The following is a 22,604-nucleotide window of genomic DNA, read 5'->3' on the forward strand; positions in this document are numbered from 1 at the left end:
GTGTGTATACAAGCTTGTGTGAAAGTCAGAAGACAATTTGCAAAAGTTAGTTTCCCCCTTCCACTACTGTGTGGGGTCTGGGCATCAAACTGGCACCATGTGGTTTGGTTGTAAGAGCCTTTAGCCCACCTAGCCATCTCACTAGACCTTTTTTTCTTTTCTCCTTCTCCTTCTTCTCCTTCTCCTTTCTTTTCCTCCCTCTCCTCCTTCTCCTCCTCCTTCTCTTCCTTTTCCTCTTCCTCCCTCTCCTCCTCTTCCTCTTCCTCCTCCTCCTCTTCTTACAATTTCTCCTCCTTCTTCTAAAGAATTTTTATATGTACAAGTGTTTGTTTGCACATATGTATGTATGTGCATCCACATGCACGGCTGGTGTCCAAGTAGGTCAGAAGAAAGCATTAGACTCTCTGGAACTAGAGGTACAAAAGATCACTCAATGGGTTCTGGGAACGAACCAACCCCGAGTCCATGCAAAAGCAGCAAGCACTCCTATCCACGGAGCCTTCCCTGGACTCTTGTTTAGTTTTTTGTTGGTTTGTTTTGCTTTTTGTTTTTCAAAACAGGGTTTCTCTGTGTAGCCCTAGCTGTCCTGGAACTCACTTTGTAGACCAGGCTGGCCTTGAACTCAGAAATCTGCCTGCCTCTGCCTCCAGAGTGCTGGGATTAAAGGTGTGCGCCATCACCGCCCAGCTTAGTTTTGTGTTTTAACTAACTATTATTTTCTGTAATTCTAGGTTCATCTTTAACTTTTTCTGCCTCAACCTTTGACTAAAGACTAGAATGAGTCCAAAGAGCTTGTTTGTCTTTACGAGAAAGATAGTGCAGGAATTGGAAAGATGATTCGGTTCCCAACACCCATATGGTGACTCACAACTGTCTGTATCTCCAGTTCCAGGGGATCTGACACCTTCTTGTCTCCATGGATACGAGGCACACATGTGGGGGACAAATGCACACGCAGACAAAGCACTATGCTGTACACACATCTCTGCACTGAGATGAAGTAAAATAAAACCTCTTAGGTTAATGAGACGGCCCATCAGGAACCGGCACTGCCTGCCAAACGTGACAACCTGAGGTCCATCCAGGGAACAACCGACATTCTCAGCTTGTCCTGTGAGTGCCACACTGATGTTATGCTACTCACAGGTGAGCGTTTGCATGTGCACAAGAGTGCACACACACACTTTATGTAAGTGCTCTTTTTAAAAAGCCTGTTTATTACAACTTATCACATACAGAAGAAAGTCTAAGATTTTAAAATGTCAGCCTTTGCTGGGCAGTGGTGGCTCACACCTTTAAACCCACACTTGGGAGGCAGAGGCAGGAAGATTTCTGAGTTCAAAGCCAACCTGGTCTACAGAGTGAGTTCCAGGACATCCAGAGATACACAGAGAAACCCTGTCTCAAAAACCAAAAAAAAAAAAAAAAAAAGTCAGCCTTTGTAGATATACAATTACTTGAACTTGTATATCTTAGTTCAAGTAATACTTCCTCTCTGTAGTTAACATCTTCTTGAGTCAGCTCGTCTATAAAGGAGCTGTGTCTGTAACTTGGCTTTGATATTCTTAAAAAACAGAAGTCCAGGAGCAAAGTCACTCCAGGAATGATGAACCACAACAGAGCTTCCACGATCTTTCTTATTTTTTTTTTTATTTGATGAGAATTTTAGATTTTCTCTAATATAAAATCCCTCCTTTAAAAATTTCGAGTTTTGTTTTCTGTGTGTGAGTGATTTGCCCACATGTGTGTTGTCTGTGCAGCTTGGTAGCTGAAGACGTCAGAGGTGGGTACTGGAGCTCCCAGGATGGTTGGAGATTCTTTTTTTTTTTCTTTTTTAATATTTTTTATTAGGTATTTTCCTCATTTACATTTCCAATGCTATCCCAAAAGTCCCCCATACCCTCTCCCCAACTCCCCTACCCACCCACTCCCACTTTTTGACCCTGGTGTTCCCCTGTACTGGGGCATATATAGTTTGCATGATCAATGGGCCTCTTTCCAGTGATGGCCGGATAGGCCATCTTCTGATACATATGCAGCTAGAGACACGAGCTCTGGGGTACTGGTTAGTTCATATTGTTGTTCCACCTATAGGGTTGCACTTCCCTTTAGCTCCTTGGGTACTTTCTCTAGCTCCTCCATTGGGGGCCCTGTGATCCATCCAATAGCTGACTGTGAGCATCCACTTCTGTGTTTGCTAGGCCCCGGCGTAGTCTCACAAGAGACAGCTATATCAGGGTCCTTTCAGCAAAATCTTGCTAGTGTATGCAATGGTGTCAGCGTTTGGAGGCTGATTATGGGATGGATCCCCGGATATGGCAGTCTCTAGATGGGCCATCCTTTTGTCTCAGCTCCAAACTTTGTCTCTGTAACTCCTTCCATGGGTGTTTTGTTCCCAATTCTAAGAAGGGGCAAAGTGTCCACTCTTTGGTCTTCGTTCTTCTTGAGTTTTACCGGTTGGAGATTCTTATAAATGGCCAAGTCGGTGCTGGGAATCAAACTCAGGTCCTCTGGGAGATCAGCCAGTGATCATAACCCCTGAGCCATCTTTCTACATCCCTCAAGATCACTTGGCAGGGGGTGGAGGTGGGGTGGGGGGGGGGGCAGTGTTTTCCAAGACAGGGTTTCTCTGTGTAGCCCTGGCTGTCCTGGAACTCACTCTGTAGACCAGGCTGGCCTCTAACTCAGAACTCCACCTGCCTCTGCCTCCTGAGTGCTGGGATTAAAGGCATGCCCTACTACGGCCTAGCTTCAAGAGCATTTTTTAAACATATATTTACCCAGGAGTTCTCTAAACTCTCAGATTCAAGTGATCCTCCTGCCTGATCCTCCTGAGTAGCTGGGAATGTAAACACCACTATGCCCAGCTAAGAGCATTTTTATAGTGAAATTAAAAATATAGATTTCTATTCTTTGATATTGTTAGTTATCTTTCATGGATGAGGGGTTCATCACTGAGAGATATGTCCAACCTTTTTTTTTTTTTTACATTGTTTTCCATAAAGTTCACACTTCAGATCCATGAGATTGAATTACAAGGGAAAAAAAATCCAAAATTTGTGTTTTAGTTAAACATACGGTTTTGTGTCAGACGGGATTCATAGCCATCTTGTGTGGTGCATGTGTCTTGGAAGCAGAATAATTCCCTGGTTACATGGATAGACGCTGTTGAGTTTTAATCTTAATTTTGCCCCCTCAGCTAAGCAATCCCTGTTTTCTCATTTAGAGAAGAAATAGGAGCCCCTGGATCGTAGGAGCATCGGTGGTTATCAAATGGTAAGCGGAATGCTCAGCAGGAGGAAAATGAAAACTGGTTAGGTAGGTGGCATAACTCAAACCGCCCTGCTCCCTCCAGCGCTTGTGTTAGAGCATGTGGTTTCAGATGGAGATGAGCTCACTGTGGTGGGGAGGCAAGGCAGAAGGAGCAGGAGACTGAGAGAGAGATCACACCTCAGCTGACAAAACCCACTAGAGAGAGGACAGGAAGTAGGCTGAGGCTCAGCGGAATGCTCAGCAGGAGGAAAATGAAAACTGGTTAGGTAGGTGGCATAACTCAAACCGCCCTGCTCCCTCCAGCGCTTGTGTTAGAGCGTGTGATTTCAGATGGAGATGAGCTCACTGTGGTGGGGAGGCAAGGCAGGAGGAGCAGGAGACTGAGAGAGAGATCACACCTCAGCTGACAAAACCCACTAGAGAGAGGACAGGAAGTGGGCTGAGGCTCTGAACTCTCAGAGCCCAGCCATAAGGACGCGCTTCCTCCTGTAAGGTGCCTTCTCCATCCAACAGTGACATCACCTGGAGACCAGGTGCTCAAATATCTCAGCCAATTGAGGAGCCTCTTCATCCAAACCACCACATCCTAACACACGGACACATGTACGCACATGTATGAAGAACATATGTGTGTGTGTGTGTGTGCTTCACAAGATATTTCCATGCGTAGGGAAACAATATATGAAAAATCTCAAAATACCATTCTCTCAATGAGGTTAATCTTCAACACTTGTGCGTGTGTCTGCATGTGTGTGCTGTGTGTGTGAGAGAGAGAGAGAGAGAAGAGAGAGAGAGGGGGAGAGAGAGAGAGAGAGAGAGCCTGAGGAGACCAGAAGAGGGCACAAAGTCTCCTAGTGCGCAGTTATGAGCCACTCAACATGGGTGCTTCGAATCAAACTTGGGTCCTCTAGAAGAGGGAGAAAAGCTCTTAACCACTAAGCCATATCCCCCAACCCAACTGTTGGCTTTCTGACAGGGTCTCACTTACTTAGACCAGACCAAACCTGCTAACTCCTCAGCTCCTGACTCCACGGTGTTAAGAAAGGCATGCGCCACGTCGGTTTTGATTCTACCAGTCAAGAATAAGATGACTGCCACAATTTTTGAACAAAATTTGAAGCAAGCTTTAATACTAGCCAGGATGATGGACTCTGGCCAGTCCACTCCAGGGTTCCTAGAAAATGGCCACCAGCTACAATGGCCAGGTGATTATAAAGGGCTAACTCACAGGCTATGCCTTGGTCAGATGGAAGCAAGCATACATCCTGACATACTTCCTCCTACCTACCTCTCAACTCCCTGTGATCCCCTAGAAAAGTGAACGCATGTGGCTTGCTATCTGATACGGGTAACAGCTTCCAGAGAATCGTGGCGTATCTGTCCTCGGGCAGGGAGTTGACCGGTTACAAAGATCATTTTGATTCACGGAGTTCTTGGGCACAGTAATAAAAACCTAACTTTGCATTCTACACCCGATGTCTATCAAGTGTTTTGTAAATAAATTTATTCCTATTTACAATAATATTCTATCTACATGTGGGTCTGTGAAGGGGTATCCAGACGCCCGGGAACTGGAATTATTGTTGTAAGCTGCCATGTGGGTGCTGGGAATTGAACCCAGGTCCTTTGGAAGACCAGCCAGTGCTCTTAACTGCTGAGCCATCTCTCCAGTAAGTGTTTTATATAGACAGGTTTACTAATATTTCCCTTCGCCTCTTGCTTAGGGGATCTCTTCCGACTGTAAAGGAAAAAAAGCCCTTGATTTATTTTAAAGGTTTTGTAATTCTACTTTTAGCATTTGATCTGAAACTTCTGGTTTAAGGGTGGGTTTTCCCTCTTCTCCCCAACACACACACACAGTTCATTCAATATTGCTTATCTACAGCCCCAACCCCCAGACACATTTTTCATTATGTTTTACCTATTTTTCTATTCAATTTTGATCCTTCTGAGAACCACAGGACTTTGTTTCTGGTCAGTGTCGGGAATCAAGCCACCTATGGCCTACTTCACTGTCCATCTGGCCACTTTCTGCGGTTCCTCTTCAAGTCTGTACCAAGAAGCAGTTAGGGGAAGTAGGCCGGCCATTGAGTAACGGCTTGCCTCGGTTGATGGCTGGAATTCGGAGCCAAGAGGTCAGAGAGAGGCCGCTGTCTTTGTTGCTCGTGAGGCAGTGTTCACCTCCAGGGCTGGCTGGTTTTATTTATTTCATCTTCCCCATCCAAGTGTTCCTTGAAATGAGGTTAGACCGCATACTGAACCCAATCGCCCTTCCTGGGGCTACACTGTGAACGAGTGGGGAAATGGCGGGGACCGGGAACTGGCATCTTAGACACCGCGGTTTGGGGACGAAGGGATGTGAAAAGGGGGGACCTTCCCGGGAGGGCTCATCGCCTAAGCAATCTTCTCCGCGTCCGCCAGACGGCGCCGCGGAGCTCGCCATCCCCGCTCAGAGCCCGAGCCTGTGCCGCAGCCAGCCCGGGAGCGGCGCTGCGCTGCGGTGTGAGAGCCGGGCGGAGGCCTGAGCCCTCGGCTGCCTGGGAGCGCGACGCGGTGCCAGGGCTTCCCCGCTTTGTCGCTGGGGCTGGGGCGCGGCGGATTTACGATCCAGTTCACCCCGGCAGGAAACGTTCAGAACCACCCCCGCGCTGCGGTCTACAAAGCCCCGGAGTCCGCAGGCGGGAGGAGTCGGATCCCCGACACTGTCGGGCTCCCTCCCGCCCAGCTCCCGCATCAGGCCGTCGCCGGCCTCATGAGGACCCCCCGGCCGGGGCGGAGAACCGGGCACTGCCCGGACCGCGATCCTGCCGCGGCCTTAGAACGTTAGACAGGTCAGTGCGCTGGCACGCCCGGCGGCCGAGGTGTGGGCAGGAGCGGCGTCCTCCTGGCCTCGCGCATCGTGCCCGTGGCTCAACGAGGCCACCCGAGGGTCACCGAGGCCGGGCACCCGCGAGCGCGGGCGCGACACCGTGCCTTCCCTGACCCGCCAGGTGCAGTACAGCCGCCCCTCCGCAGCACCCTGGCCCGGCTGCTGCCCGTGGGGTGGGGGTGGGGTCCCCGAGGGCTGCGCACCCAAGATACTGCATGTCACCACGGCAAGCCTTGGGTGTATGCGGAAGCCCAGAGGCGAGAGAGAGGCGGAAGAAAGGAGGCCGGGAGACCTTTGGCGTGAGCATGAGGGAAGGGGTGCGCGCCGTGCGGAGCGGAGATGGCTGGCCTTGGGTACCTGCGCGAGCCTCGGAGGCGGCGGGGTCCAGAGTCCCGGCCCTCACGTTCTCTGAGAGCCTGGTCACCTCTCACCCTCCCCCATATCAGGATGCGGCTAGACCGCCGGGCCCTCTATGCGCTAGTCTTGCTGCTCGCCTGCGCCTCGCTGGGTCTCCTGTACTCCAGCACCCGAAACGCGCCAAGTCTCCCGAACCCTCTGGCATTGTGGTCGCCCCCACAAGGTCCCCCGAGACTCGATCTGCTAGACCTTGCCCCTGAGCCTCGCTACGCACACATCCCGGTCAGGATCAAGGAGCAAGTGGTGGGGTGAGTGCGGACCGCGGCGTGGCGGCGGCGACAGCGCAGAACATGCTGGAGGGGGTGGCCGGGGAGCTTTTGTTTCCTCCAGTGCTAGACTCGGACGCTGCTTACTGCTGACTGGTTGGGTGCAGTTATCAGGGAGGTGGAGAGGGCTACCGAAGCTTGAACTGGGGGGGAGACAGGGGCGCGGCAAATCTATCCTCCTCAACCTTGTCGCCGCCACTGGAGTGTGGGAGGATGTACAGGCAAAAGAGCACCCGGAGACTGCCTGCTGTCTTGATTTAGACTTGAGATTCCAGAAGGGTTCCTGGATGGCGGCTACGTAGACATCCTAGTAATTGGCCCTAGTTCGCACCTCTGTAACGCACAGATTTAAGGGATAAGCTGTCTCTCACCTGTGGGCAGAGTTGAGGGATCAAAGTGTGCAGCGCTGTGCGTTTTGTGAGATAAATGGAGCTTAGGTACCTACCTGGACTCTGAAGCCGCTTCTCCTCCCTTTAGGCTGCTGGCTCAGAACAACTGCAGTTGTGAATCCAAGGGAGGAAGCCTTCCCTTGCCCTTTCTGAGACAGGTTCGGGCGGTTGACCTCACTAAAGCCTTTGACGCTGAGGAGCTGAGGGCTGTTTCTGTCGCCAGGGAGCAGGAATACCAGGCCTTCCTTGCAAGGTACCAGTGAGAGAGGAGGATCCAGCTCTTCCCAGGGAGGCCAGTGGTGTCGTAGTGACCCCGTTGGAAGAAAGAGCTCCTCTCCTACTGACTCCTTTATCACCTCTACACTACAGGAGCCGGTCCCTGGCTGACCAGCTGCTGATAGCTCCCGCCAACTCCCCCTTACAGTACCCCCTGCAGGGTGTGGAGGTTCAGCCCCTCAGGAGCATCCTGGTGCCAGGTAAAGAAGGAAGGTCTCAGGGGTTAAGTCAGGTCGTGAGGGTGGCGGAGCTACAGGCTAGCAGGTGGAGATCTCTGACAAAGAGATATGGAGGCAGAGGGACTCTAAGGTCGTCAGGTATTGCAGGAATACCTGGGAGGCTTATGAGTAAATATCCCTTCTTTGATAGCTAGCTAGTCAGGACAAGCCACGGAAGAAATGCCTTTTTTTTTTTTTTGATGGGAAGGAGTTAAGAAGCAGTCACTTGAGTTCTGTGGGTTGTGCACAGTCCTGCTGAGGCCTCCACGGGAGAGTCAGACATAAAGTTCTGTATGGCACGTGGTGGCAGGGGGAGAGAAAATGAGGAAGAATTCAAGACTGTCTGTGAAATTCTGGCTTCCTCATTCTACCTCCCAGGGCTAAGTCTGCAGGAAGCTTCTGTCCAGGAGATATACCAGGTGAGAGAAACCGGTAAAGAGGTGGGCTTGGAGAATGAAGAATTCTTGATGGGTTACAGAGCCCCACTCCACACCCACACCCACACCCAGGCATGCAGGGTTGAAAAGGCAAGAGGCGGGTCAGGGACCTAAGGCTGCTGTCTCTCACCCTCTTCCAGGTGAACCTGAGTGCTTCTCTAGGCACCTGGGACGTGGCAGGGGAAGTAACAGGAGTGACTCTCACGGGAGAGGGGCAACCGGATCTCACCCTTGCCAGCCCAGTTCTGGATAAACTCAACCGGCAGCTGCAACTGGTGACTTACAGCAGCCGGAGCTACCAGGCCAACACAGCAGACACAGGTGGGAGGCCCGAGGAGGGGTAGGGACAGACTGAGAGAACAGAAAGAACCAGAAAAGCAAATGACCACGTGTGGGAGGCCCTCGGGCAATGGCCAGAACAGCCTAGACACACAATGAATGTTGCAAGTGGGCCAGCAGGGCCAGGAGTCAGAGGAGCCTTTGTTTATCTAGGGCCAAAACAGGCCAGGGAGAAACCAGAGCTGGAGAGCATTCCCACTTCTGTCTGTCATCACGGCTCCAGGAAGTGACCTGTTCCTGGCTGTTTCTAGCCCAACACTTACCTTGCCAAGCTCCCTCACCCTTCCTCCTTTTTTTCTCCAAAACTGGCTTTTCTGAACCTGCGCCTACCTTAGGGCCTTTGCATCTGCCGTTTTCAGGAATGTTTTTGCCTAAGTTTGTTTGTTTGCTTTCAAGGTTGGCTCCCTCTTGATGTTTACATCTGGGCTCAGACGTCTCCTGTTTGCTTGAAACAATGTCCCTTGCCTCCGCTTTTACACTAGACGTTTCTTATTTACTCAGCCTAAGCTTTGACGTTGTAAAATATGGACAATTTACTTTTCTGTGCCTAAGCTTAGTTTCCTGCAATAGTTTATCTAGTAAGATTACCATGAAGATTAAATGGCTTCATCTATTTAGAACACATTTTCAATTTTTTTGTTTTGTTTTGTTTTGTTTTGAAAACCATCTCATTTATTTAGCTCTGTCTGGCTTCAGACTCACTATTCAGCAGAGCCTGATTCCTGCTCCTTGGTGTTGCTACCTCCCAAATCCCAGGATTACAGATGTATGCCACCACACCCAATTTACAGAAAAATTTAAATCTGTGCAGCACAGAGGAAAGTATAGTGATCCATGCCTGTAATGTTCGTACTTGGGAAGCCATAGGAGGAGGAGAGAAATTTCAAGGGTAGCCTAGGCTACATAGCAAGAGCGTGCATGTGTGTGTGTGTGTGTGTGTGTGTGTGTGTGTGTGTGTGAGGCATGTAGTAAATGCTCAGTAAAGATTAACTTGTTCTGTTTTGTTTTTCGAGACAGGGTCTCTCTGTGTAGCCCTGGCTGTCCTGGAACTCACTCTGTAGACCAGGCTGGCCTCGAACTCAGAAATCCACCTGCCTCTGCCTCCCAAGTGCTGGGATTAAAGGCGTGCGCCACCACTGCCCGGCTGTAAAGATTAACTTTTTTAAAAAGTTATCTTTTATCTATGTGTGGTGATGTTTATCTATATAATCCTAGCACTTAGGAAACTGAGACAGGTAGAATTGCCTTAGTGTTGGAACAAGCCTGGGTTATATGCAATAAGTACCAAACCAGCCAGGGCTACAAAGCAAGACCCAGACTCGAGAAACCAAAGTGGGGTGGGAGGCGTCGAGAATCTCATTGTCTTTGTTCCACCTCCTAAGCTGTAAGGTTTCTGGGCAGAAGCTGTAGCTCAACGGATACCATGCTATACCTAGCATGCACAAGACCAGGGGTTGAGTTCCCAGCACTGCACAGATGCTGGCACCCCTACATGATGTCTCTCCTTAGGAGACATCTGTAGATAATAACACCTGCAATCGCACTCAATAGGCACAGGCAGGAGGTTCCAAAAATTTAAGGTCATCCTCCGCAACCATGGTGCTGGGAGGAGAGCTGGGTGTTCCCAGCTGGGCGGTAGAGTGCTTGCCAAGCACGTGTTAGTCTCTAAGTTCAATTCCTAATACCACAAAACAACATGCAAGCTCCACAGAAGTCAGAACGGTATGATCTTGCCCACCAAGGCCTGAAAAGGCAGAACACAGATTAAGAGTTTAAATACTGGCCGCTGAAAGGAGAGTGCTCTTCTAGCCTTAAGGGCCCAATTCCACCTCCTTTCTTCCCAGTCCGGTTCTCCACCAAGGGACATGAAGTTGCCTTCACCATCCTCGTAAGACACCCTCCCAACCCCCGGCTGTACCCACCATCATCCCTACCCCAAGGAGGTGAGGCTGAGGCTCCAGGGATTAGGAAAGTAAAGAGGGGGTTGGCCCTGGGGGTGGGGGTGGGGCTGCTTTCCCACTCTTTCTCCCCCCACCCCCGCCCGCCCCCTCACACTGGCCAATACACCTTGCTTTCAGCCGAGTACAACATCAGTGCTCTGGTTACCATTGCCACCAAGACTTTTCTTCGTTATGATCGACTACGGACACTCATTGCCAGCATCCGACGCTTTTACCCTACGGTCACCATAGTCATCGCTGACGACAGTGACAAACCGGAGCGCATTAGCGACCCACACGTGGAGCACTACTTCATGCCCTTCGGCAAGGTGCGCTGCCCGCAAAGCAGAGCGGGGGCGCCAGAGGACTCTGGGAAGGGGGCGTGCCTCAGCCAACAGCTTCCAGGGTGCTGATTAAGGACCACTTCCCTCAAACAAATGTGTGCCTATCACAAGGGCTTCGGAATCAGGAATCCTGCCTATCTTATTCGTTCCGCATTCTTGAAATGGTGCTTAATACCTATAGCAATACAATGGATGTATGCACGAAGCAATGAAATACAAGACCCTTCCCCCAAAGGGCTCAAAATGTCTAGGAAAAGGGTTGGGACCCTCTGGGAAGTTTTAAACCTAGTTTCCGGTCATCGGAAAGCTCTAAGAAGTCTAGAGCAGGACACAGGCTGTTTTGAGTGCGGGGAGAGGGAAAAAGATGTCAGGCTTTTTCTGTTCCCAACCATATACAACTCTTCTAGGGTTGGTTCGCAGGTCGGAACCTGGCGGTGTCCCAAGTAACCACCAAATACGTGCTGTGGGTGGACGACGACTTTGTCTTCACGGCGCGCACGCGGCTGGAGAAGCTTGTGGACGTGCTCGAGAAGACGCCCCTGGACCTGGTAGGGGAGGAGAGCCGGATGTGGGGTGGGAGACGGGAGAGCGGGACGTCCAAAGGTGAAGCGAGTCTGGGGGGTAGTGTGGGCCCTGTGTGTTTCGATAGGGCGAGGGTGGGGCAGGGGCGCGGGGAGGAAGCGTTCTACTCTCGGGGACCTGGTCTTAGCTGGAGCATCCTCTCGCCTCCTGCAGGTAGGGGGCGCGGTGCGGGAGATCTCGGGCTACGCTACCACCTACCGGCAGCTGCTGAGTGTGGAGCCGGGCGCCCCAGGCCTTGGGAACTGCTTCCGGCAAAAGCAGGGCTTCCACCACGAGCTCGTTGGCTTCCCAAGTTGTGTGGTCACAGACGGCGTGGTCAACTTCTTCCTGGCGCGCACAGACAAAGTGCGCCAAGTGGGCTTTGACCCACGCCTCAACCGGGTGGCACATCTGGGTGAGCGGCGCCCCCTCCTGGCAGTGCGTAGGAATGGGAAGGACCAGGCGCGGTTCTGCCACTTGAACCCTCCCACCACCCTCTGCGCTTTCCCTAGAGCAGTTTAGAGAGGCTGACAAAGGTCTGCACTTGAAACCTCCACTTCCTTCTGCCGGACATCCCACTTAACACCTCACACAGCGCAGGTGCCGGTCAGCCTTGAACTTCCTCTCCACTGCAAAGGTTACCTTTCTGCCAGCTGCTTCCCCAGTTCAGACCCTACTCAGAGGGAGTGAACTGGTATTTATTGAAATGAACCCCACACGAGAGTAAATCAGAGCAAAAGAAGCTAGAGTGTCCTCAGCAACATAGTTTTTCCTTAGCTGCCCTCTGAGCCCTGTATTTCAGTTCAGCGTAAGGATTGCCGTCTCTCCCCTCAGGAGCTTTTAACCGTTGCTCTCCCCACCCTCACCCCAGAATTCTTCCTGGATGGACTTGGTTTCCTTCGTGTTGGCTCCTGCTCTGATGTTGTTGTGGATCATGCATCGAAGGTGAAGCTGCCGTGGACAGCAAAAGACCCAGGAGCTGAAACTTATGCCCGTTACCGGTACCCGGGATCACTGGACCAAAGTCAAGTGGCCAAACATCGCCTACTCTTCTTCAAACACCGGCTACAGTGCATGACCGCCGAGTGACGTCTGATTTGGGCCTTCACACTGTCAGGCTGGGCCTGCCTCCTTGTTCCTTCCAGGATTATCCACCACCACCTCCATCCCTGTGCACCCCACTGATGAACACCCTGGCTTCCCGATCCTCTCCACCAATCTGATTCCTAACAGGGGCTTGTCCTGGTGACACCCTTCCTTTCTGTGAGCGACCAGAGGCCCGATGGAGCCATATCCTCTTCCCCCCACAGCCAGTGCCAAGTCCTCCCACAACCCCATTCCTATGGGGCAGGAAATGGGGAGGTTCACTTTCCAAGTGCCAAAGAGCCCAGAAGGACTCTAAGACCCTCAAGTGGAAACACTCTCACCTCCCGAGGTGGGCAGGGAAACTCCCAATTTGCAACCCCAGGGACATGCACCCCACCCCAGCTCTGGATCCAGCACCGTGTGTACCGGCTCCCACATACCCCCACAGAAAGCACTGTGACTGTAGTTCTGTGGGGCTGGTGAACACACGGTGAAAGCCATTTTTACTTGTGTCTCTGTGGTACTTTGGGTGTGGCGGGGCTTGTGGGGGGATGGGAGAGCTCCACGTGTAGATGCCGAGACCCACTCCACGGGCTTCTGGTATTCTCGGCTTCATTTTATTGGTTGCATTGGGGTGGGGGGAGCTCAAGGACCGTGGCCTTCCTCACACGCGGACTGTTGGGCCCTCTCACACTCTAAGTGCATGGTCAGACCCACACCGTGCAAATCTTTGGGCCAGTAGGTTTCTGGAGAAGAAAAGTGGACAGTTAGGGAATATTGGGTACCATATTCCCTGAGACCTACCAGTAATCTGGTAGCATGTCACCCCTTTGGAAACCTTAGTTCAGTTCTCCACCCTTGGTAAAGGGTGCCCCAGACTCTTTTTTTTTAATATTTATTTTTATTATTGTATATTATTAATATAATATATAATATTATTCTACTGTAGTTGACTTCAGTCACACCAGAGGATGGCATCAGATCTCATTATGGGTGGTTGTGAGCCACCATGTGGTTGCTGGGACTTGAACTGGGGACCTTTGGAAGAGCAGTCAGTGCTCTTACCCGCTGAGCCATCTCACCAGCCTGCCCCAGACTCTTGAACTTGGCTAGGTTGTTTGTTTGTTTGTTTGTTTGTTTGTTTGTTGGATGGATGGATAGATTGGTTCATTTGGGTTTTGAGGTAGGGTCTCTCTATGTAGCTCTGACTGCCCTAGACCAGGCTGGTCTCAGACTCATAGAAATGCTCCTGCCTCTGCCTCCCATGTGCTGGGGGATCACAGATGTGCCTGCCCCTGCCCTCCAATCTACTAGGCAGCTTCTCTCTACTTCCCCCTTGATCTTCCTCAGTCCCTTCTCTGAATCCCTGTCCCCAGGTCCTCATCTATTCCATACTCTAGCCCAGCACCTCCTGGCTCCCACTCTTGATGCTCCTCCCCCTTACCAGCCTCTCCAGTGCATGTGCAGCAGCATCCTGGACACTCACAAAGAGTTGTTCTGGAGACACGCTATCCAGGAGTCTCGCCCGGGTCAAGGTCTCGAGCACCAAGGCTGTGTGGGAAAAGTGTCAGGGGCTGGGGCCTCTACATCCACCCTACAAGTGTCCAGTCAGTCCTCCACCTCCCAACCCTCTATTCTTCACTCCACGAACCATTACACTGAGCCAAGAGAAGGTAGATCCCATCGTCCTGGCACCGCCTGGTGAGCTGCAGGAATCAAAGAGGGGTTAAACCCAAATCGAGGGTGCAAGAGGGATGACTGGGAGCTTTTCCTGAGTTTGACCACTCCCTCACCTGGACCACTTCCCGGGCCCCTGCAGCATCTACAAAAGTGATACCACTGAAGTCTAGGATCGCCACTCTGACAGGCTCAGCACCTAAGGAGGGAGGAAGCAGATGTGCCAGCCAACTCCGTGGTTCATGACCGAATCTCTCTCCCTCTGTCAGCCCACCTCACCTTTGTCAGGTACACTACCTGGCTGTAAACAAAGACAACAAGATCACATAAGTGCCATCCTCAGAACCCACTGGCCTCCCAAACCCAGAGGGTCCACGTTCCTCCTCCACCAAAATCCTCACCTTGATTCTTTCTCCAAGCCCCAGATGCCACTCCAAGATTCGGTGGAACTGCCCACGGGTTGCAAAGTAGAGGGGTGCTGGATAACTCAGGATACAAAGACCTGGAACTTGGAGGAGCTAAGGGGTAAGACTGTTAGAAACGGCCTGTCTGATCACTCCTGCCTTCTTAGGCTATATACAGCCCACCCACCTTACGGCTCTCTCTGATTGGCCTGTAGAGCTCCGTCCCCTCAGCCAATCCAAGCTCCAGGCACTGCACCCTAGGAAAGAAGCTCAAGTCAGAGTCCCAGCCTCAGCCTGGCCTGGTCTAGCCTGGCTGTAGTCACCACAGGGTACCTATCCCCCTTCCCTCATTTGGTGCCCATCTCTGCTCACCTCTGAGTTCTGCAGACCACTGTCATCATGGAGACGACCACACCCACAGCCAGGCCCAGGTCCACATTCAGGGTCACGACAGCCACCCACGTGACTATCCACACAGCCTGAGGGACATGGATATGGGTGGATTCTCCAGAAGGAACGGAGGTTCAAGGACAAATATGAGCAAGGGAAAGGAAGCGTGGTGGACAGACGAGTTCACTTAAGCCTACACACCAAATATAACACCAGACCCTGGGCAACCCGGGAGTCTGGATTGGGGGTGTAGTTCAGTGGTAGGGAACTCTCCTAATATTTATGAGGTTCTGGGTTCAATCTTCAGAACCCACTCCAAAATACCTCCAAACAAACACGCAGGCATGGCGAATCACATCCCACCCTCTCCTTTCCCCCAATGTATGTATGAGGTCTGTATGTTGGAGGTTGCACGGATTAAAGAATTTAGGGTGGTCAACTTTGGTCCATGGCAAAACCGGGGCGCTTGGGGGGTTAGCAACCTGGCATATTGCCATTTCTCACAAAGTCCACATGGCTGATGTGCCAGAGCTGCGGAAGTTCTTGCATCTGGAAGAACATCTGGCGCATGCTGGAGATATTGATGCAAGCCAGGACAGCCTTGAGATGGAGAAGATAGGCCTTTGTCAGGACAAAGGTTCCACTCACACACGCAGCGAGCGTGCACCTCTTTCCCACCCTACCTTGGGCAGGTAGTAGAAGAAGGGCCTCAGCCACAGCAGCGCTGCCAGGACCACTGCGCAGGAGAAGAGGCCTGCCAGCTGCAGGAAGGAAAGACAGAGACAAGACAGGGAGACTCCTCCACCCCGACCCGAGTGGGAGCTTCTCTCCCTGGCCGACTAGCCTGTCTCATCTTCTTCAAAACTCTCCCTCCTCCCCCAGAAAAGTCTCCTTCCTCCCAAAACTCCATCAACACAGAAAATGCCCTTCTCACCCCGTTCTTGATGTTCTGCCAATCACACTTAACCCCTCCCCCCAGCTAAATGTCTATCACTTGCCAGTCCCTCCCAGATGTGCACAGTTCAACCTCCCCATTCTTATAGCCCATCGCCATCTGCAAAGGTCTTTTGGTACTGATGCTTTGAGAAGCAGGCTAGCCATCTGTGTAGGATATAGCAGGGAAAACAAAACATATAAAGGTAGGAGTGGTATGTAACCATTCTTTCTTTTTGTTTACTGTTGTGGTTTGGTTGTTTTGGTTTTTGGGTTTTTAAAAGGTTTATTTATTTTATGTACATGACTACACTGTCGCTGTCTTCAGACACACCAGAAGAGGGCATCTGGCAGGGAAATGGTGGTGTACACCTTTTATCCCAACACTTGGGAGGCAGAGGCAGGTGGATTTCTGAGTTCAAAGCCAGCCTGGTCTACAGAGTGAGTTCCAGGACATCCAGAGCTACACAGAGAAACCCTGTCTCGAAACAAACAAATAAACAAACAAAGAGGGCATCAGATCCCATTACAGATGGTTGTGAGCCACCATGTGGTTGCTGGGAATTGAACTCAGGACCTCTGGAAAAGTGGCCAGTGCTCTTAACTGCTGAGCCATCTCTCCAACCCGAAGGTTTTGGTTTTATTTTGTTTTGATTTGTTTTGTTTTGTTTTTGAGATCCTTATGAGAACCATCAGAATTATTTTATCTCCTACATTTATAGGTATGTGTGTGTGTGTTTGAATGTGCGTAGAAGCACAAGTGTGTGCAGGGACAACATACCTGTGTCCCAGTTCTTGTAGAATTCCACACTGGGCCTCCTCCCCCATCACCTTATTCATCGAGGCAGGATCTCTCAGCTGAACCCAAAGCTCTTGGGTTCCTGCCCCCATCCCTGCCTTCTAGACAGGTCACCATACCCATGGACCTGGAGGCTTGAACCCCTGTGCTAATGCTTCTGCTTTAACCACTGAGCCATCTCCACAGAATGGTGGCAGTCCCCTTTCCACAGTCACTATGTGCCCCAGCCTGCCTTGAGCCCCAGACAATCCTCTGCTCTGTCAGCCTTCCTAGTTCCAGAACTCTGGGTATGTAATACAACACCTTGATGTTACTGTTTTTATTTTTAATCAGGTCTGAGGCATTGTAGCTTTTGCTTACGGCCAACAGAGGTCCTCATGGAGTTCCGTTATTGTCTAACCCTCCTCTTCATAATCCCATTACCATCCTGGAATATGTAGATGCTAAATCCTGGGTTATCCACCTGTTCCCCACTCTCTCCTGCCACCCCTGTTGAATGTCCCATCCTTTCTCCTCATCCTCTCAAGGATACCCTTACCTGTGTATTCCCACCAGCATCCACTAATAAGCTGGTTGTAGCCAGTGTGGCCGAGTTGGGAAAGCAAGAGAAGAGAGAAGAAATGAGGTTGGAGACACCGTGGGCCAGGAGTTCCTAGAAGGACACAGCAGGATGAAGATGGGGAAGACGTAGGCACGGGGTGGGGTGGGGTGGGGAGGAGTGAGGCTAAGGGGCTTAACTCTGAAAAGGGATGACATTCACAATTAAGTCACACCTGATTGGGCTCAATAGTGTAGCTGTACTTGTCTGCATAGATGGAGGCCAGAGAGGTGGACACAGCAAAAGTCACCAACGAGATAGGCAGGGAGTCGGCCAGTATCCTGGGCAGCTCATCCAGGGTGGGGAGGAGGGGTTGGGGAAATCTAGGGAAGGAGAAAGCCAGGATAAGGGTGGGTCCGCCGCCGGTGCTACAGGGAACAGAGGAGACAGGAAACAGGAAGGGGCGGGGCAGGGGAGGGGTATCTTGGGAGAGGTGGGCGAAGTCTTTCTCTTACCCTCCAGGCAATGGTCCCACTACCTGGACATTGTATCTTGTGTCCAGGGAAGAGGTGAAGCAGAGCACCGTAGCCAGAAGCACCTGAAAACGATCACACCTTTTGTTTCGTTTTGTTTGTTTTTGTGTGTGTGTTTGTGTTGGGTTTTTGTTTGTTTGTTTGTTTTGTTTTGTTTTTGAGACAGGCTGTCCTGGAACTCACTTTGTAGACTGGCCTCGAACTCAGAAATCCGCCTGCCTCACAAGTGCGTGTGCCACCACTGCCCGGTTTAGAAGAAAGAGGTTTAACATGAAAGAGAATCCCTTTGCGAGTGTGGGGGCCTCTCTAGAGTGTAGCAGCTGATGAGGCCACAGACTAACTCACCTACACTGAAGGAAGAGTCCGTGTTTGCCCGGAGAGAGGGACAAAGGATCTAAGAGGAGGTCCTTTGGGATTGATGGACACAAAAGACACACTTGAGCCAAGTGAGCCATTCTAAGCGGAGAGCACATGTGAGTTGCCTGTGGAAAGCTGTGGCATTCATTTACACTGGAGGAGTTATCTGGGCGGGCAGTGAAAGGAATTACAGTGAGGGTCCCCGAGGAGAGAAAAAGTGCAGTGGGAAGGAAGGAGAGGAGCAAAGAGAGGCCTGACGCTCGACTCCGGTAGTGGAACAGTTCAGGTGTGTGTATGTGTAGCGGGGGAGTTCGGATGGCTCAACTGCTCTGGAAAGATGCTTGGAAAAGTACGCGTCACCGTGATCTCTCGCTTGTGACTCCTGAGATTTCCACAAGGGGGCGACAGCCTCTAGATCTCACTGGATGGGGAGGATCCGGATACAGCGGGGTCCAGGGATCTAGAGCCGCCCTCACCATGACAACTTCTCCTGGGATTGGAGTAAGTAGCCTGTCCCGGAATCGCACGTTTAGTTCCTTGACTGGCACTAGCAACACCAGGCTGAGCGCCGAGATGGTCACTTCTGCAGGACTGCTCTGGGACAGGGCGCTGAGCACCGCGGCCAGCGTCTGCGGGCAGGGACAGTGTGCAAAGGCCGGGTACCAGCGTTAACTGACCCCGAGAGACTCAATACCAACCCACTAGGCCGGGGCAAAACTCTCTTTCCAGAGGCCATCAAGGCTTCTACGTCCCCAGCGCTCTCACGCAGCGCCATAGTTCCTTGCATTCATTCCTTGTTGCCTATCTTAACCCCTTCACCCACCGTCCCTATCGAGCCACCCTTTCCCGTGACATCTAGAAACCTCTTTCCCCACCCCCACCTTGAAGAGAGAAAAGCAGCCGATCTGGCGTGGGAGAGACAATCCCAAGAGGCTTGGCAGCTGGGACACCAGCACGTGCAGCGCGGCCCCGCTGGTCAGCGCCTTGATCACAGGCTCCGATAGAAAGGTGGACAGGACACCAAGCTGCAGCACGAACATCCCCAGCTGTAGAGAAGGCGGCGACAGGTGGGGTCGGGGCGTGGTGCGAAACCTCCAACAGACCAGCCCGCACAGTGCACCAGCTTCCCCACGATATATCTGCCACTCCGGACTGGAAGCCAAGTTCAATGGTGTTTTTATCCTCCCCTCTATCCTCTGGCACAATTGTGTTGGTCCTTTTCGGTGGATTCATCTAAGGTCCTCACCCGGGTCGAGTCCTCGCTTACCATTAGCGCCCCACTCCCGAAGGCCACAGCGGCTGCCGCCCCAACTCTCCGAGCTTCCAGTTGCTCCCTTTCGATTCCACTGAGGTTCCCCGCGAGGGGTTCGGGCACCACCCTCTCGACTACAGAACCGGTCATTAGACTGAGTACTGCGAAAGTTCCTGCAGTCATGGGCCAAATGCAGAGATTAGCATTCGTGCAGCCTGGGGCAGAGCAGCAGCCGTGACTCGCACAGTTCTGGAGTCTCACATGCGTCCCATCCGCTCTCTTAGAAGACCTTAGGATCACGAGCTGGTGCAGCAGCCAGGAACCGATGCGGAAGAGCGCACCCATGGAACCAGTGGGCAAGGAGAAAAGAGTGTACCCACTGGCAAAAAAAAAAAAAAAAAAAAAAAAAAAAAAAAAAAAGTGCCCCTTCCTCACGCTCTCACTGGACCGTGAGCCACTGTGCACCTCTTTCCCTTCAAGGTCATGGTCCCTTCAAGTTGTTTCTTTTAACCAAATGTCACAGGGGACAAGGAGATCCTTGTAAACTGTCGCCTCTATACCCACTCCAACAAGCCTAGGGAGGCGACAGAGTTCTGTGCAAAGGGGGTGGAAATGGGTTGTGGATCCCAAGAGAGGTGGCAAGTAGGAGAGGGAAGGGGGCAGAGGGGAATACAGCCCCAAAGCTTCCAAGTAGCAGCCTTGCTAAGGTGTGTTTGACCCCTGCTTTTAATCCCAGCACGCAAGTGGCAGAGGCAGGATCTCTGAGTTTAAGACCACCTGGTCTGTGGGGAGCTTCAGACCAGCTAAGACTATAAAATGAGACCCTATCTCAAGGGATGAGGGTATGCCTCAAGTCCCTGTCTATTTTCATCCCAAAGAGAAGCAAAGTCATGAGCAGTGTGGCCACTCACCAGTGGACAGGTGTCTCCCAGTGCCCAGTAAACTGTAGATGAGAACAGGAAAGAAAGACGTGTAGAGTCCGAACACCGGGGGCACCGAGGTCAGGAGGGCAAAAGCCATGCCTGGTAGAAAAGTAGAAGGAATCGGGGTGGGGTGGGGTGGGGATGGGATGAGGGTGGGGATGGTGGGGTGCACAACCTCCAGATACTGCCCTTCCCAACACTCTTGGGTTGACACCAGATACTATCAATCATGGCCCCGGAGGGAACGGAAAGGTTAATTAATGGGCCTCAGTGGGAGGTCGTGAGGCTGACAAGGTCACAGATCCTTGCCCACGTCCTGGGTGGCAGGTTTTGTGCCTCTCTACAATTCTCTGAGGCAGAACAGAGTCCAGTATATCTCGCAGAATTGCACAGATGTGGAGGGATGGGGGTGGGGAATTATGATGGAGTCCCTTAGTCCTCTCAAACCGAACCTCAAGCTCCTCCTCTCTGATCCTCCCCCATGCAGGGACACAAGTCCTCCACATCACTGCTGGACTCTCAGCTTCCCAGGGCCCTGCCCTGAAAGCCCCCCATAACTTGGAATTCCAACGGGCTGAAGTTGGGGACTCTTACCCTGGGGCACGTGCACAACGCCCACGGTTACTCCAGCCACAGCATCTCCGAGCAGCCAGGCTCGCCAGCGGTATTGGGGCAGCCAACGCAGCGGGGGCAGCCGTGCCAGCAGCACGCGCCACGCCCCCGGCCCAGAACAGGCGCTGGCTCGCCTCCTCCGCAGCCTGCACAAGCAGGGTAGGCAGGGCTCCGCTGGCAGCTCCGGCTCCGGCTCTGCGCCCCCGAAGAGCTCCTGGAACCGAGCGTGGGTGAGAGGTTCTCTGAACCTTGAGCTCAGCGGAGACTTAAGGTCAGAAACCTCTTCCGGATCTGAGCAGGTCCCAGAGGCAAGTGGCCCACTCATTTTGTCCTTGGCCCCCTGCAGCATCTCCTGGTCTTAAATACCCTCTGTTCCATCAGCTCTGAGCCCGCCTCTATAAAGCAGGGTCCAATCCGGACCTGTAGGGAGTACTCTCTAGAGTACCTCCTTGGGTCAGGCTTGGGTGGAAAAAGTCCCTGTGTTAGGCGTTTCCTCAGATATCCTTTCTTAGCTCTGCCTAAGAACCTGGGGGCCTGCTGTGAGGATGTTGAGGAACCATAGGGAGATAAGAGACCCACAGTCACTTCCAGTGACCCTCATCGCTTCGCTTCTCAGGGACTGGGAGGCATTTTTTTTTTCTTCATTTGCACTTTGAGCAAAGACAGAGCTGGTTCCTTTTGGGTCACAGGTCTTCTTTCCCTGAGCCTCTGCATTCTCACCACCACCACCACCACCACCACTGCTGGAGCACAAAATTCACAGCCAGTTGGGATTCCCCACTCAAATCCCATTCCTCATGTGGCAAACTTGCCCCAGTAAAGTACAAGAGGCCTTACTGTTTTATAAGCATGGTGAATGCGACAGGGTGCATGGTGAATGGGACAGGGACAGGGACCCACTCCACCCTCTCTAATGCAGATGGCTGGGTTTGATTTAGGGGAAAGACTGAATTAACAAAGACATTTTTATCTATTTGTTAGGAGCCCCAAAGTCCTCTAATACTGTTCCTTACATCCAGTGTTATTCTCCAAGTAGGCATTTAGAAGTACACGATTAAACTAAGGGCATGCCGTGTGCTGCTGGAACCGCTGCCCGTTGCTGCCTTGGGCACCTTGTCACCACTGGCAGTGGTGGGCCTGGCTGCCGCAGGAGCATGAAGGGTCCAGCCACCCACCTCATGTACCCCTGAAGAGACACAAAGGTTCTGGGCCCCAGGATTTCACTGTTTGCCGTCATCCACTCAGAGATGCTTCGGCACCCCCATCACCCTGTGGTTCCCCCAGTCCCTGACCCCAAAGCCCAGGGTGGGGTCCAGAGAGGGTGGGCCTCTCTTCTTCAATTCCTCCTATTGTTCCCCAGAAATCTTATCTGGGCTTCACGTCCTGTCCCCCCCTTAAAGATCCCTCCCCTCATTGTCAGCCACAGAGACCTGAGGCTCCCATATCTCCCCCCCCCCACCCCCCACCCCAGTAGTCTATTGTCTGCTGAGGAAGCCCCAGTGCACGTGACTGAGCCCAGGGGACTGACGGACACGGTGGACACACAGATACATAGGGACCCAGAGGCAGTCATATGGGTCTCCACACACTTGCCTGTCTCTGTTCCAGAGGCTGTGCCAGAAGCTGGGAGGGGCAGACATCTTCAGCTCTCCACATTAGCTCCGAATTTAAAGAATCTATTCCTACTCAGCGTGCACACACCTTACCCCTTTCCCTCAAGATGGCAAAGAGGACTCCAGAGCTGCTCCATCCTCCCATTCTTCAGCAGAGC

The 22,604-nt window shown here is 52.1% G+C and overlaps 2 protein-coding genes and 1 long non-coding RNA gene across 23 annotated transcripts; 2 read left to right on the forward strand and 1 right to left on the reverse strand.

Annotated features, from left to right (window-relative positions):
- Positions 1–644: 644 nt before the first annotated feature.
- On the forward strand, positions 645–4,268 carry Gm51819. The gene is made up of 3 exons (XR_003949045.1): positions 645–1,146; positions 3,227–3,276; positions 4,250–4,268. It is a non-coding gene; the product is annotated as a predicted gene, 51819 (long non-coding RNA).
- Positions 4,269–5,740: 1,472 nt separating this feature from the next.
- On the forward strand, positions 5,741–12,925 carry B4galnt1 (beta-1,4-N-acetyl-galactosaminyl transferase 1). 9 transcript variants are annotated; one of them, NM_008080.5, is made up of 11 exons: positions 5,741–6,104; positions 6,589–6,807; positions 7,303–7,467; positions 7,584–7,690; positions 8,087–8,127; positions 8,286–8,466; positions 10,329–10,427; positions 10,563–10,753; positions 11,176–11,316; positions 11,504–11,744; positions 12,201–12,925. In NM_008080.5, the coding sequence occupies exons 2-11, from the start codon at positions 6,590–6,592 to the stop codon at positions 12,416–12,418; spliced, it is 1,602 nt and encodes a 533-aa protein (NP_032106.1). In that variant the 5' UTR covers positions 5,741–6,104; position 6,589; the 3' UTR covers positions 12,419–12,925. The 9 variants fall into 9 exon arrangements, 8 of the variants coding, with proteins under 8 accessions (NP_032106.1, NP_001345506.1, NP_001231546.1 ...); XM_006513219.4 differs by lacking the exon at positions 5,741–6,104 and adding an exon at positions 6,355–6,441 and having other exon boundaries at positions 12,201–12,915; NR_045166.1 differs by lacking the exon at positions 8,286–8,466.
- Positions 11,978–21,290, reverse strand: Slc26a10 (solute carrier family 26, member 10). 13 transcript variants are annotated; one of them, NM_177615.4, is made up of 18 exons: positions 20,816–21,167; positions 20,210–20,320; positions 19,314–19,471; positions 18,928–19,092; positions 18,523–18,675; positions 17,672–17,754; positions 17,392–17,539; positions 17,157–17,270; positions 15,570–15,647; positions 15,391–15,486; positions 14,869–14,975; positions 14,684–14,753; positions 14,494–14,610; positions 14,390–14,393; positions 14,209–14,291; positions 14,067–14,121; positions 13,860–13,966; positions 11,978–13,161 (listed from the first exon to the last, which is right to left on the reverse strand). In NM_177615.4, the coding sequence occupies exons 1-18, from the start codon at positions 21,156–21,158 to the stop codon at positions 13,123–13,125; spliced, it is 2,031 nt and encodes a 676-aa protein (NP_808283.3). In that variant the 5' UTR covers positions 21,159–21,167; the 3' UTR covers positions 11,978–13,122. The 13 variants fall into 13 exon arrangements, 7 of the variants coding, with proteins under 7 accessions (NP_808283.3, XP_011241723.1, XP_011241724.1 ...); XM_011243421.3 differs by having other exon boundaries at positions 12,885–13,161; positions 14,372–14,393; positions 20,816–21,286; XR_001779510.2 differs by lacking the exon at positions 14,067–14,121 and having other exon boundaries at positions 12,885–13,161; positions 14,372–14,393; positions 20,816–21,287.
- Between the last annotated feature and the right edge of the window lie 1,314 nt (positions 21,291–22,604).

This window comes from Mus musculus, chromosome 10, assembly GCF_000001635.26.
Source record: "Mus musculus strain C57BL/6J chromosome 10, GRCm38.p6 C57BL/6J".
Classification (NCBI taxonomy): domain Eukaryota; kingdom Metazoa; phylum Chordata; class Mammalia; order Rodentia; family Muridae; genus Mus; species Mus musculus.